This window comes from Leptopilina heterotoma, unplaced genomic scaffold, assembly GCF_015476425.1.
Source record: "Leptopilina heterotoma isolate Lh14 unplaced genomic scaffold, ASM1547642v1 Lhet_2105, whole genome shotgun sequence".
NCBI lineage: Eukaryota > Metazoa > Arthropoda > Insecta > Hymenoptera > Figitidae > Leptopilina > Leptopilina heterotoma.
In genome coordinates, this window is record NW_025110927.1 from 143,013 (window position 1) to 156,940 (window position 13,928).

The following is a 13,928-nucleotide window of genomic DNA, read 5'->3' on the forward strand; positions in this document are numbered from 1 at the left end:
GCAACAATTTTAAGTTAAATAATTTAGAGATAAAATAATTCCTTTATTATTTCTTTGGGCTTTAAAAGAAATAATGTCAGCTTGAATCATGCACGTGCGTTTAGTTTTCGAGCACGTGGGGCCCAGGGGAGGAGGGAAGGATGCAACGAAGAAGAAGAAGCAACGAGTAGAGACCAACCATGTGTGAGTGGCTCATGCTATACATAGTATGCCTATATGCATGCCTATACGCTATGCCTGTATGCATGCTGCCATGCTAATACTGTTTTGTAGGAGTCGTGTGTATGCGTGTGCGTTGCCACAGCCATCCAAAGGTGTGTGGGTTCGAAGGCGATGTATAATAAGATGATTATTTTCTTTCTATTAATTAGTATTAAGATTTTTCCCAAAAAGGTTCCCTTTAAACTTAATAATGATAGTGCGAATTTTTTTTTTAATATACATACTTTCATGCGTACTCACACCTGCGCAATATCTCGAATATCCTTGGACATTCAATCATCTTATATTTCGGTGATTACAATTTTATTATATATGTAAACTGTTGCAATAATATGCAAAATATTAAACACCAAAATATACGGGACATCCTCAGGATATTCGCAAGCAATCCCTACGATATCTGAACTAAACACATACAGGATATCACAAGATATCCACACGCAATTTCTTTAATACTAGCGCCGCTTGACGGCCGCAGGCGGCCGTCCGCGTTGCTGTGCTGTTTCACATGCTGCATGCTATTTCCAATGCTTTTTGTTATCTTAATATGACAAATTTAAGTAATTATTATAGAAATGAGATTAAGTGGCCGTCTTCTTTGACTCCGTTTTTACATTTAAATTTTGATATTTCAATTTCATTTTTCAATATTTATTAATTTTTATGTATACAAATTTTTTCCTCTATTAACTGCAGCTGTGTTCATATGTTTGCGTTTTACGAAGCATTTAGGGTGCGATCCCATGTGAGCAGAATACGTCCGACAGAAAGCAGAAAATCATAAAGGCGCTTGCACACTTCCAAATTTTTGGGCAAGCACCGAATTTTCACGATCGTGAAAATTCATTCACGTCACGACATTTGATTGGCTCTACTAAAAGCGGCGTGGAAATGAACTTTTATTAAAGCCAATCATATTTAGTAACGTAAATTTTCACGGACCTCGCTCACCAAAAATCTGAAAGTGTGCAAGTTTTTTTTAAGAGTGAAAAGAACAACAATGTCTACCTAACTCTTTTGCATTCATGATTTTTTGCTTTCGGTAGACGTATTTTGCTCACATGGAATCGCACTCTAAAGCTTTTTTGCGTGTTTCTTTGTTACTTCTATTATGGCTTTCTCTTGTACTCGTGAAATTCTGCTTTGCTTTACGTTTTCTTCTAAATGTTTTCTGTTTCACGCTATCTTGGGTCTGCACTCTCCTGAGTTGTATTTTCTAGTGAAAGAACATATCAAATTTTTATTAATACAGTGTCTAAAAATAATAAAAATTATATAAAAAATGTTAAAATCTAAGTGTAAATTTCTTTATAAACATAATTTTTTACAATATTACTTTCTCGTTGATTTCCTAAATATATTTTTAAAGAATCCCAAGATCGTACACGCGACATAGCAACATAAAGTTGTCCATGATTGAAAACATCTCGCCTCAAATCTATTCCAATCTTATCAAACGTTTGCCCTTGTGATTTGTTAATTGTCATTGCAAAAGCTAATTTTATTGGGAATTGTCTTCGACTAAACTGAAAAGGATAACGATCGTCACTGTACAAAGTTATTCTATTAATAAACACTATTTGTCCCATTTTATCGCCAGTTAATATTTTGCACTTCAGTAAATGATTTCCTAATTCTAACACTTGTAATCTTGTCCCATTACATAAACCTTCATTAATAGACAGATTTCTAATTAACATGATAACAGAATTTTCTCGTAATCGTAATTCATGAGGAGGTAAACATGGAGGATTTAGTGTCTCTAAGTATTCTGGTAAAAGAGCCTCGCCCATTTCGCCATTATCACAGTTTTTAGTGCTATTGACGCTGGTATAAATTTTTTCAGTTTCAGGATTCAATAATTCAACGACAGCTTTGTTAATATCATCAACATCAACATTTCTGGCTGATAATATTGCCATTTTCGATAACTTTTCAAATTGTTTTTGCCTAATTACTTCCCCATAGATATCCTCTACAATGTCTGTATTCCGTGGTGCTATGCAACTTTCTGGTAAATGTAAATTGTCATCATTATCGTTATCAGTTCCATTTCCAACTGACAATAAAAATTCAGCAAATTCAACTTCGTGAGGCAATGTACGCATATTAGCGGTCAGAGAAAATTGATGAAATACAGGCCAAATGGAACTGAATTTAATGCAAAGATCAACTAATTCACTACGAGTAGCATTTATTTTGACAGGCAATAATTGCTTAAAGTCGCCCCCAAGTATCATTATTTTATTTCCAAAAGGTCTGTTGTCATTTGTAATATCCCGCAAATTGCGATCAACTAATTCTAAAACGTGTCTTGGAGCCATCGGCGCTTCGTCCCAAATAAATACTTCAATACTTCTTAAATAATCCGCCTCTTTGGACTGTGCTTTAATAGTCTGTGAGGAATCACTATATATTGCAATTGGTAATTTAAATGTTTTATGAACTGTTTTACCATATGGAAGTAATGTTGCCGCGATTCCAGTAAATGCCATAGTACACATTTTTCTTCCTTGACTTTTTAAAATATGATATAAGGTTGTATAAATAAATGTTTTCCCTGATCCACCAGGTCCGTGGATAAAGAAACATCGATCATTGTTACTATCTTGATCGTCAACTGTATTTAAAATTCTATCAACAACTTCTTTTTGCTTTTCATTAAGTTTTAGATACTGTTGTGTGCCAATATTTCGATGTTGTTCAGACTCCCATTCACTGTCGATGTTGTCATCAGTTTCTGTAATTTGCGGCATTGATGGAAAAGAGGCTAAGCTATAATTTTCTTCATTAAGCAAAGTATTTATCTGAATGTATGCTTTTCTATGTGCAATATTCTCCGGCATTGATCTACTGTAATCTTGAGATAAATCATCTTTAAATTTTTCCCATAATTTCTCTGGTGAAATGGGATGACAATGAATTAAAAGTCTCACGAACAACCGTCTTAATTGTTGGGGCATCATCCATAATTTAGCTTCAGTCATAGCATTCTCCCATTCACTGTCATCTTCAATTAATCCTAATGATAAACATGTAGAAACAAAACTGTCATGAAGAGTTCCATTCACTGTTCTTAAATTTTCAAAACTTGTAGCTCCTTTTACAGATAACAATAACAACCTTAGGTGAAATAGTTCAACTTGTGTTGGACTAATGGAATACATACGTCCTAATACATTAAACTGAGACTTTCGTTTTTCCCATACGAACGTAGATGTACCTCTTTTTTTTTTGAATACATAATGAGATGGTATTTCAGAATATGAAAAATTTTTAGCCAAAGGGTCATTTTGATTTAATGTAAAATAAGCACTTAGTTCAGTTGAACGACTTAGCGCGCTTCTAATAGCCTCTGGATCATCAATATTATCTATCACAACTGATTGTTGATTCTGTAAATGTATAGGTAATCGATAAACTGAATGACTTCTACCTTGTAAATCATTACTAAGAATACGTCCACATGCTTCTGGAGGACTCACATAACGAGTTTCAATGTAATTCTTAATTTCATCATGGTTCAAAATATAAGATTCTTCATTTTCAGTATTATTTGAATCTCCAATTATTACAGATGCAGCATCATGACCTTTGTAAATATATTTAAAAAGATATTTTACAGACTTAACGCCCTTTACGCATTCAACATTAATATGACTACGAAAAAGTAATAGTAGCTCTTTATTGTAAGGTACAACATACCGACTGTCGAATTCTGAATTATCTCGACGGACGTAGGTTCCAGTATTTTTGCGCTTATATTTTGGATATCCATCTTCATCCATAGTAGTATGGTCAGTAAATGATTTAGGAAAATGCTTTGAACATTTTCCATCTTTATCGAAACACCAATCTCCACAAGGACCATGTATCATATTAGCTTTTACAATTTCATGTAATTCTAAATTTTCGTTAGGGTTAGGAATTTCAGCACTTATATATTTATCAACAATTTCAGGTGTTGAAATCTTGTAATTTGATTTCAATGTCACGAGTAAGTGTATATGAGGCAATCCACGCTTTTGATATTCAACTACGTAAACATAAGCTTTCACTTCTCCAAATAGCTTCTTTTTTACAATAGTGAATATTAATTCTTCTTTCTTTAGTTCAAAAACGCGAGCAACTAAATCTGGTCTATCTGAAGCAGTTTGTCCATCTAACAAATTTTCAGTTATTTCTCTCCATTTTGGATTGCATGTCATTGTGATGAATAAATCAGGAGTTCCAAATGATCGCACTATAGTCATTGCATCTTGATACGATTGTAACATGTTACGTGGTGACCCAATATATGAAGACGGTAAAATAACTACTTTTCCTACGCGGCAATTTGCATCTGTTGCTCTTTGCTCTAAATGATTTAAGAGACCTTCATATGTGTCAGCTCTCAATTGTTTTTGATTATTTCGCAAAAAGGTCATTCTATCCTTTTCAATTTTTACATAATTATCTACTGTCCATTGCTGAAATAATCGCCGACCCATCAAAATATAATTTGTATTATTTCGAATAGCCATTCGGTACTTTATATAAGCATTTCTAGTAACTCTTCGTTTATTTCCAACCATTTCAATACTATCATGCCAGCCTCTATTTCCATAGGGATAAAATAATGGATAAGTCCAAGGTTCTACATTTGCATCCATAGAACTCACATACTGTAAGCTTTTTGTATTTTTATTACGTATTGTAACATAAGACTCTGGTATTTCACCTTCTGCTGTGGTTGAAAAAATTGCTGCAACTTCATTAACCTTTTGAAAATTAAAGCGTCTTTTATCTTGTCCTTTCTTTAGTGTAAATAGCAATTGTAGTTCAGGTTCCTGGCCATCATTTTCTGACACCATTGATTCCAATTCATCTTTCATCATTTGATAAGAATGTGCAAATACGTTATTTTGTACCATGACATTATGAAGAGCATTAAGAATTTCTGCATTTAAATTTGAATTCATATTTAGACGATAGTTTGTAGCCTCATTAGCATCAACTATAAATAGTTGGCCATATCTTGGTAATTCATCATTAGCTGGATATAACGATGTATTGATTTGGTAATAAATTTGACCTTGAATTTTAAAACAGTATGGTCCCGGTCTTCTATTATTAAACTGTACTAAGTTAGCATTAAAAGATGCAAATGAGAATACATTATTATAATAACGTATATGATCATAAAAGTGTTTTGACAAAGAATGTTTACCATCAAACAGTTGTTTTAAAATTGATGGTGGTTCTGGCAAACAATCTAATACTACTTTTCCATGACTACAGCAATTATTAAAAGAATTTCCTTTGTTAGATACTTTTTCTGCTTTAAAATGCTTTGCACTGCAATGAATGCATAAAACATTCATAGCACCAAGATAATGTTCGGAAATATTGTTTAAAAAATTATTATCTCTATTAGACTCAGAATGCACAGTGGTTGTAGTGCTTGTGGAAGGAAGTAAGCTTGCATTATTACAATAATTATGCTCATTAAAGTGTAGTAAATTTTGAACCTGAGTAGATTGACTAACGTTTAATTGTCCAGTTGAAGAAAATAATTCTACATTATTACAATAATTATGCTCATTTAAAAGCAGTGAACTTTTTTGCAAGTGAATTGCCTGATTAGGGTTTGATTCATCATCATTTACCGAAATTAATTCAATATTATTGCAATAATTATGCTCGTTAAATTGTAGCAAATTTTTCTCTAAATGATTCGATTGATTACTGTTAAGCTCATAGCCATTTGTGATATCATTTTTATCGATACTTCCTATTTGAATAACATGTTCTATTTTATTCTTCTTATTAATCGTGTTATCTATAGAACATTCTAGCTCATGTACAATTCTATTTTTACATTCTCGTGATTTTCGTTTCCGATCAGGAACTATTCTTTTCATTTTTCAACTTTTTGTATTTGTACACACTTAATTTTTTAAAAAATCAATTTTATCCAATCTGTTTTATGTTTTATTTCTTTATCAATCTGTTTTATCTCTTTAAATTAAAAAATTAATCTTTTCTATTGTTTTATCTCTTTAAATAGTTTTTATCTTTTGAATATCTGTTTGGTCTCTTAAAAATCTGTTTATTTATCTTTTAAATCTAATAAATTATATATATTTTTAGTTTTTTTAATACTGTTAATTAATCTCTTAAATCTATTAATCTGATAAATCTATTAATCTGGTAAATCTATTAGTCTGATAAATCTATTAATCTATTAAATCTATAATTCTGTTAAATCTATTAATCTGATAAATCTATTAACCTGATAAATCTATTAATCTGATAAATCTGTTAATCTGTTAAATCTATTAATCTCGTAAATCTATTAATCTGATAAATCTATGAAATCTTTTTTCCTGTAGAACTCTTCTTTCTTGGCGATTTATTATCACCTGTAAAAGAGTTAATAAAATTAGATTAGTTAAAAAATAAGATTACTTAAATATTTTCTTATTAAATAATAATAATAGCTATGTCAATAATGAAAATGTTTGTATATAAACAAAACGTTTTTTTACAATTTTTAAATTTAAATATAAAACTTTTCATTTTACATTTGCGTTTTTAAGACGTATAAATAAAAATGCACTTAAACAAAACGTTTGTTAATAATTTTTTTTAGTTACAATTACATCACATTTTATTTCGGAAAACTTTTGAAATCACTATATGTCTGACAAATTAATACTATAATAATATTCTTATTCCAATATGAATTAATATAATTGTAAAAAAGTGTAAATCTTTTAATTTACATGTAATAATATAATATTTGACATTACAGTTAAAAATCTCCTTCTGCCTGCTAAAATAATTTACTTCTTCAAGCCTATAAAATTAATTAATAATAATAATTATAATTATAATTAATTAATTAATTATAATTAATAATATTATTATTATTAATTAATAATAAATTCTTAGATTTTACACTTCGCAAATTTTAGGTTAATTATATTATAAAGCATTATCTCAAACTATTAATAATTACTAAATTATAATGATGCATGCTTACGTACCGTATTAAGAAGATGTTCAGGCTGTAAATATTTTTCTCCTCGACAATTTGGTCCTTTGCGGTTTTTTTATTATTATATTTTTATTACAAAGAAAATGTGCGTCTTTGCGCGCGAGTATAGACATAGACATAAACTGTAACGTTTTTAATAGATTGAAACTCAAGTTTTTTCGATAAAAAATCTACAACCTGATATGACACTCTAAAGGCCTTTCTCCATGTCTAGATGCTTACGTTTTAACGTAAACGTTTTTGCGTTTTCATATACTTTTAGGGTGCGATCACATGTGAGCAGAATACGTCGACCGAAGCAGAAAATTATAAGAGTGAAAAGAAGAACAATATCTATCTATCTCTTTTGCACTCATGATTTTCTGCTTTCGGTCGACGTATTCTGCTCACATGGGATCGCACCCTTAAGCTACATTTACATAGAGAAAAAAGTGAGAAACGCGCGACGCAAACGCGAAAAATTGCCACGTATTTTTTTCGCGTCTGCGTCGCGCATTTTTCACTTTTTTTCTCTATCTAGATACTGCTTTATTCTTGTTACTCTTATTGTTTAAAGTTAAACGCATGCATATAAACACCGCTTAAAGACTAACGAACTCCACTATTCTACATGTAAGTGCACCCTAAGGTAAATTATTCTTTTCATGTAAAGGCACCATAATATAACGGCGTCCCATTGTTCTAAACTTTCAAGCTTGATGATCGTTCTTTTACTGCGAAACCGTTGAACTGGAAGGACGTGCTCGCTGCTCTGTGGAGAAAGAACAAAGGACGCTGCTCTGTGGAGAAAGAACAAAGGAATATGGAGAAACTTATCGAAAAACACGACATCACCTGCAACGAAGAAATCGATTCATTTACGAATGGAGATACAACGATGTAAGTTTTATATATAATAATAAATAACGTTAATATAAATTATTTTAAATATTACATTAAATATCATTACTTAATAATAAGAAAGGGATCTGCACGAGAAAAAATTGTTGTAGGTTAATTTTAGTAGTCTTTGGTTATCTGCAAACATAATTAATTTTTATTAACTATTTTAAATATTAAAATAAAAATAATAATTAAAAATAATTTTTTATTTCAGTAAGGTAATTAAGAGTTTCTAAACATAACCTATAATTTTGTATATCGTAAGGTCCCTTTCACCAGAAAACATTAAAAATCACAGTAAATATAAAAGAAAACTTTGTTAATGTATATGTTAAAATTTAAAAAAAGTTAATAATATTATAAAATGCAATTTTTGGAAGCTACTATTAAAATAGTAGCAGTATTAATTTTCGTTTATGTTTTTTCAGTTTCGGATAATAATTTTAATTTCTCTGTCACATATTAAAAATCACAATAAATATAAAAGAAAAAAACTTTGTTAATGTATTATTTTTTAAAATTAAAAAAAAATGCTATAATGTTAATATTAATTTCTGTGGGGATAACCTTAAAATTCACTTTTTGAGGTTATCTTCATAGAAAGTAAAATGTGAAAAATAAATTAAATTATGCTACTACTTTAAAAGATTCCATCCAAATATTATATTTTATATATTAAAATTAACATTAATAAAATGTTTTGTTTTATTTTATAGCGATTTTTAATTAGTGTCAGTCACTGTACCCGATATCCTACTTTCTTTTCCTTCATTAAAATTTTTTTTCAAAAATTTACAGAATCTTGACAGGATTGATTGTGATGAAGGAGGAGCCCAAGCCACGGCAAAATACAGGAGGAACGATGTCGAATCGATCAGGGAACGATCGATCAGGGAACGATCGATCAGGGAACGATCAGAATAACTCGTCCACTTCGAGGAATCGGCCAGATAAATATATATTGGACAATCTAAGCGGCAGAAGGCGAAGAATCCTTATATGGCCAAAACGTATACAGGAGTTCGATGGCAAATTGGTGAACCACGTAAGTATAATATATGTGACGTTCCACGAGAAAAGGGACCTTATTTACTCTTGTCATAAGGTCCCTTTTCTTGTGGAGCGTCACATATAATTAATATTTCTTTTGAAAAAGTGTTTTTTCTATTTTTTTATTTTATAAAAAGTATTGCTCATTAGAAATTTGTTTTAACCTATAAAAACACTTTTTCAAAACAAAAAATATTCTGCTTAATTTATATTATATTTATATAATATATTAATTACTTCAAGTTTTAAATAAAAATATTTTTTTTAATCTTGTTTCAGATCGTTCGAATCACGAGAGGAAAAGTGATGGGCGTGAATATGCAGTATTATTTCGAGAAGGATGATTTGGGACCAGTTGAAATATCAATAGTGGACAATTCCGTCGTCGAAATTTTGGAACACATTCCACCCTCCGAGAACATTACCGTCTTCAAAGAAATAGCATTGAAAGATGCAGGGAAATACGTTGGTGAGAACGTTTGTAAGTATCGAATTCAAAAAATTATTATTATTTGTCGTATTATATTTTACACAAAAAAAATTAATTGATATTTCAATGATATCAATTAATTTTTTTAATTGATTGTTTATTTATTTCATTGATTTTTATTTATATTTATTTATTTCTTTTTTGAATTTAATATTATTTACTTATTTATTTTTATTATTTTACACTTTTTTTAATTATTTTATAATTAATTTCTTTTAATTTTGATTAGTTCTTTGGTTGTTTCCTTACTTCTTTTTTAAATTCATTGATATGATATTTTAATTAATTATTTATGTTTATTATTTTAATTTATTGCATTTCTTTTTTGTGACATTATTTATTTTTATTTATTTTGATTGTTTAATTAATTTACTTGTTTAGTTATTTGATTGATTAATTTTTAATTTTCTGAATTTAATATTATTGATTGTTTAATTAATTTACTTGTTTATTTATTTGATTGAATTAATTTTTAATTTTCTGAATTTAATATTATTTACTTATTTTTATTATTTTATTTTTTTTAATTAATATATTATTTTATTAGAATTAATTTCTTTGTATTTTAATTAGTTTTTTGTTGTTTCTTTACCTTATTAAATTTATTGATATTTTAATTGTTTATATTTATTATTTTAGTTTATTGTATTTATTTTTTGTTACATTATTATTTTTATTTTTTATTTCTATTTATGTTTATTATTATTATTTCTGTACATTTTATTTATTTTGATTTATTGTTTATTTATTTCATTGATTTTTATTTATATATTACTTCCTCATATAGAGGAAGTATTTATTTATTTGCTATTTGTATTCAATATTATTTACTAAATTATGTATTTTTATTATTTTATCCTTTTTTAATTATTATATTATTTTATTTATTATAATTAATTTCTTTTAATTTTAATTACTTTTTTCAATAATCAATCAACAAACAATCAATTGATTTCCAAAAAAATTTACATGAAAAAAATATTTATTTAGTTAATTTTGAATGTTTTTAATAATGTATTATTTATCGGTGTTTTTCAGCAATTACAGCATTCCTAAAACTTAAAGTAGAGAATGTTATTCTAAATAACTACTCCTATGGATGTGGGTGCATAACCGATTTAAAGCATAAGCTAATTGTAAATGTATCAAGTTACACTGCCAGAAATGACATCCCAGAAGGATCAAAAGTAACAGCACGTGGTTTACTCCGGAGCAATCTTAACAACCTAATTCTACAACTGTCTACTGTGGACGACATGACAATCGCGGGCGAGGAAATTGCCACTTCCAAAGACATGAAAAAAGGTTTTCTCTGCTTAAAAGTTGAAGAATTGAGTAATTCCTCAAACTCGCAGAGTACTCAACGACAAACTCCTCCGAGAGAGCATCAAAACAATCCAGATTCTGACATCCATAACGATTCATCTCCGAAATCTGTAAGTTTTATTTAAATTATAAAATTTTTTTATTTGTGTTTTTATTATTATTTTTTTAATTTTTATTTATTTTGATTGATTTTTTAAATTGATTGATTGATTGTTATTTATTTATATTTATATACTACTTTTTTGAATTTAATATTATTTACTTATTTTTTTTTTTTATTATTTTATATTAATTATTATTATATCATTTTATTTATTATAATTAATTTCTTTTAATTTTAATTAGTTTTTTGTTGTTTCTTTACTTCTTTATTAATTATTAAATTCATTGTTATTTTAATTTATTGTATTTCTTTTTTGTTACATCTTTATTTCTTATTTCTATTTATTTTTTAATTATTTGTTTTACTGTTAACTTATATATTTATATAATTAATAACTAATTTCTTTTCATTTTAATTAATTTTTTGTTGTTTTTTTACTTCTTTATTAAATTCATTGTTATTTTAATTGTTTATATTATTTATTATTATTTTAATTTATTGTATTTCTTTTTATTTTAATTTATTGTATTTCTTTTTTGTTACATCTTTATTTCTTATTTCTATTTATTTTTTAATTATTTGTTTTATTGTTAACTTATATATTTATATAATTAATAACTAATTTCTTTTCATTTTAATTAATTTTTTGTTGGTTTTTTACATCTTTATTAAATTCATTGTTATTTTAATTGTTTATATTATTTATTATTATTTTAATTTATTGTATTTCTTTTTATTTTAATTTATTGTATTTCTTTTTTGTTACATCTTTATTTCTTATTTCTATTTATTTTTTAATTATTTGTTTTATTGTTAACTTATATATTTATATAATTAATAACTAATTTCTTTTCATTTTAATTAATTTTTTGTTGTTTTTTTACTTCTTTATTAAATTCATTGTTATTTTAATTGTTTATATTATTTATTATTATTTTAATTTATTGTATTTCTTTTTATTTTAATTTATTGTATTTCTTTTTTGTTACATCTTTATTTCTTATTTCTATTTATTTTTTAATTATTTGTTTTATTTTTAACTTATATATTTATATAATTAATAACTAATTTCTTTTCATTTTAATTAATTTTTTGTTGTTTTTTTACTTCTTTATTAAATTCATTGTTATTTTAATTGTTTATATTATTTATTATTATTTTAATTTATTTAATTTATTGTATTTCTTTTTTGTTACATTTTTATTTTTTAATTACTTGTTTTATTGTTAACTTATATATTTATATCATTAATAATTAATTAATTTTATTTATTTTTTTTGTTATTAGCACATTTATTTATTTATTTTTGTTAGTATGTTTATTTATTTTATTGTTAATTACTTTATATATTAGTAATGAAGTTATTTTATTTGCAATTTTTTTTAATTTATTGTTATTTTAATTTTTTCTTAAAATTCTAATTTATTATATTTCTTTTTTGTTATATTATTTTTATTTTTTATTTCTATTTAGTTTTGTTGACTTATTTATTTTTAATTTTATTTATTGATTGACTATGTTTTATTTTTGTTAATTATTTTCTGTTTATTTCTATATATACATTTAATGATTTTTTTCTATTTATATGTTTATTATATTGTGATTTTTTTGTATATTCATTTAATAATTTTATTTTCAGAAGTTTCCTAAGTTAAGCGAGTTCCCACCATTGCCGAAGAAGCCATAAGTCTGTTAAGTGCTGCTTCTTCATCGTCTGTTTTCCTTTTCAAGAGAAATAACATTTTTAATCTCTCGTTTATATCGTTTATACTCGTTTATAATTACAAAAATTTTTGTTCTTTCATTTAATAACTTTAATTTTTTAAATAGTAATAAATATTTTTATTTATTTAAAAGAATTTTTTTATATAAAAAAAATCAGAACTATTTAGAAAAATGTAACTTATTTTTTTATACAATTTATAATATTATAATCTTTTAGAAAAAAAACATGAGCGAGAATAGATATAAAATAGGCATTTAAGTAAAAAAGACTGCCCTACTTTTATAAATTAATTATAAAGCAAATAAGTATTAAGAACCCCACAGAAAATAAATTAGTTTTGTGTCCCTATCGATTTTTCTCTTTATTAATAATAAAAACAAATGGATTTTGAATATATTACGTTTATAAGTTTATACATTCAATTGGAAGAAAACTTTTAAATTCAAAAACTTAGAGAAAAATCGACTAAAACCGAAAACTAATGTATTTTCTGGGAGCTTCTTTATTTTCATAATGATATTATACAATTTTCCAAAGATTTAAATATTAAGATTTGACTATAAAAAATATTATTATAAGTTATATTTATTACCAAATATGTATTTGTTTTTATGAACTTTATATTAAAAAAATTAAAAGGCGAGAATCTGCTACTCAGGAGCTGCTGCTCACTCTCGGAGAGTAGATTCTCGCCTTTTTAAGGCGAGCCCTGAAACACGAGCTCTAATTTCGGCCTTGAAAGCATGTAGTAGTTCTGCCTAAAATTTTTTCAGTTAAATGTCATAAAATTAAATACATTATTTTTTTGTCTTAGTCGATTTTATTGTAAAAGAAATGAATTTTGAGTTTGTACATTTCAGTTTAAAAAACTGTTAAATGAAAAAAATTGTACGAAAATCTTCTGTCTGTGACAACTAAAAGTAATGTATTTCCTGGCAGTTCTATATTTTTATTTTTAAAATTATGACATAAATTTTTTTTCCAAAGAAATAAGTATGTATTATTATGAACTTAATATTTAAAAAAAAATGTTATATTAATGTTATTCATAATAAATTATTTTTCTTTATTAATTATTTAATTATAA

The 13,928-nt window shown here is 26.3% G+C and overlaps 2 protein-coding genes across 2 annotated transcripts; one reads left to right on the plus strand and one right to left on the minus strand.

The window, feature by feature from the left end:
- Positions 1 to 1,279: 1,279 nt before the first annotated feature.
- Positions 1,280 to 6,125, minus strand: LOC122501545. The gene is made up of 2 exons (XM_043611085.1): positions 1,551 to 6,125; positions 1,280 to 1,438 (listed from the first exon to the last, which is right to left on the minus strand). Exons 1-2 carry the CDS (start codon positions 6,123 to 6,125, stop codon positions 1,280 to 1,282), a joined length of 4,734 nt encoding a protein of 1,577 aa, XP_043467020.1.
- A 1,828-nt stretch (positions 6,126 to 7,953) lies between these two features.
- Positions 7,954 to 13,875, plus strand: LOC122501549. The gene is made up of 5 exons (XM_043611089.1): positions 7,954 to 8,143; positions 8,945 to 9,191; positions 9,476 to 9,677; positions 10,725 to 11,122; positions 12,755 to 13,875. Exons 1-5 carry the CDS (start codon positions 8,067 to 8,069, stop codon positions 12,800 to 12,802), a joined length of 972 nt encoding a protein of 323 aa, XP_043467024.1. The 5' UTR covers positions 7,954 to 8,066; the 3' UTR covers positions 12,803 to 13,875.
- Positions 13,876 to 13,928: the final 53 nt, after the last annotated feature.

Excerpts from the sequence above, each read along its gene's own strand:
- LOC122501545 (XM_043611085.1), bottom strand. The coding sequence starts at position 6,125 with ATGAAAAGAATAGTTCCTGATCGGAAACGAAAATCACGAGAATGTAAA. Across the intron at positions 1,439-1,550 it reads ATCAACGAGAAAGTAATATT|AAAATACAACTCAGGAGAGT; the intron begins GTAAAAAATTAT and ends TTCTTTCACTAG.
- LOC122501549 (XM_043611089.1), top strand. The coding sequence starts at position 8,067 with ATGGAGAAACTTATCGAAAAACACGACATCACCTGCAACGAAGAAATC. Across the intron at positions 8,144-8,944 it reads ACGAATGGAGATACAACGAT|AATCTTGACAGGATTGATTG; the intron begins GTAAGTTTTATA and ends AAAAATTTACAG. Across the intron at positions 11,123-12,754 it reads ACGATTCATCTCCGAAATCT|AAGTTTCCTAAGTTAAGCGA; the intron begins GTAAGTTTTATT and ends TTTTATTTTCAG.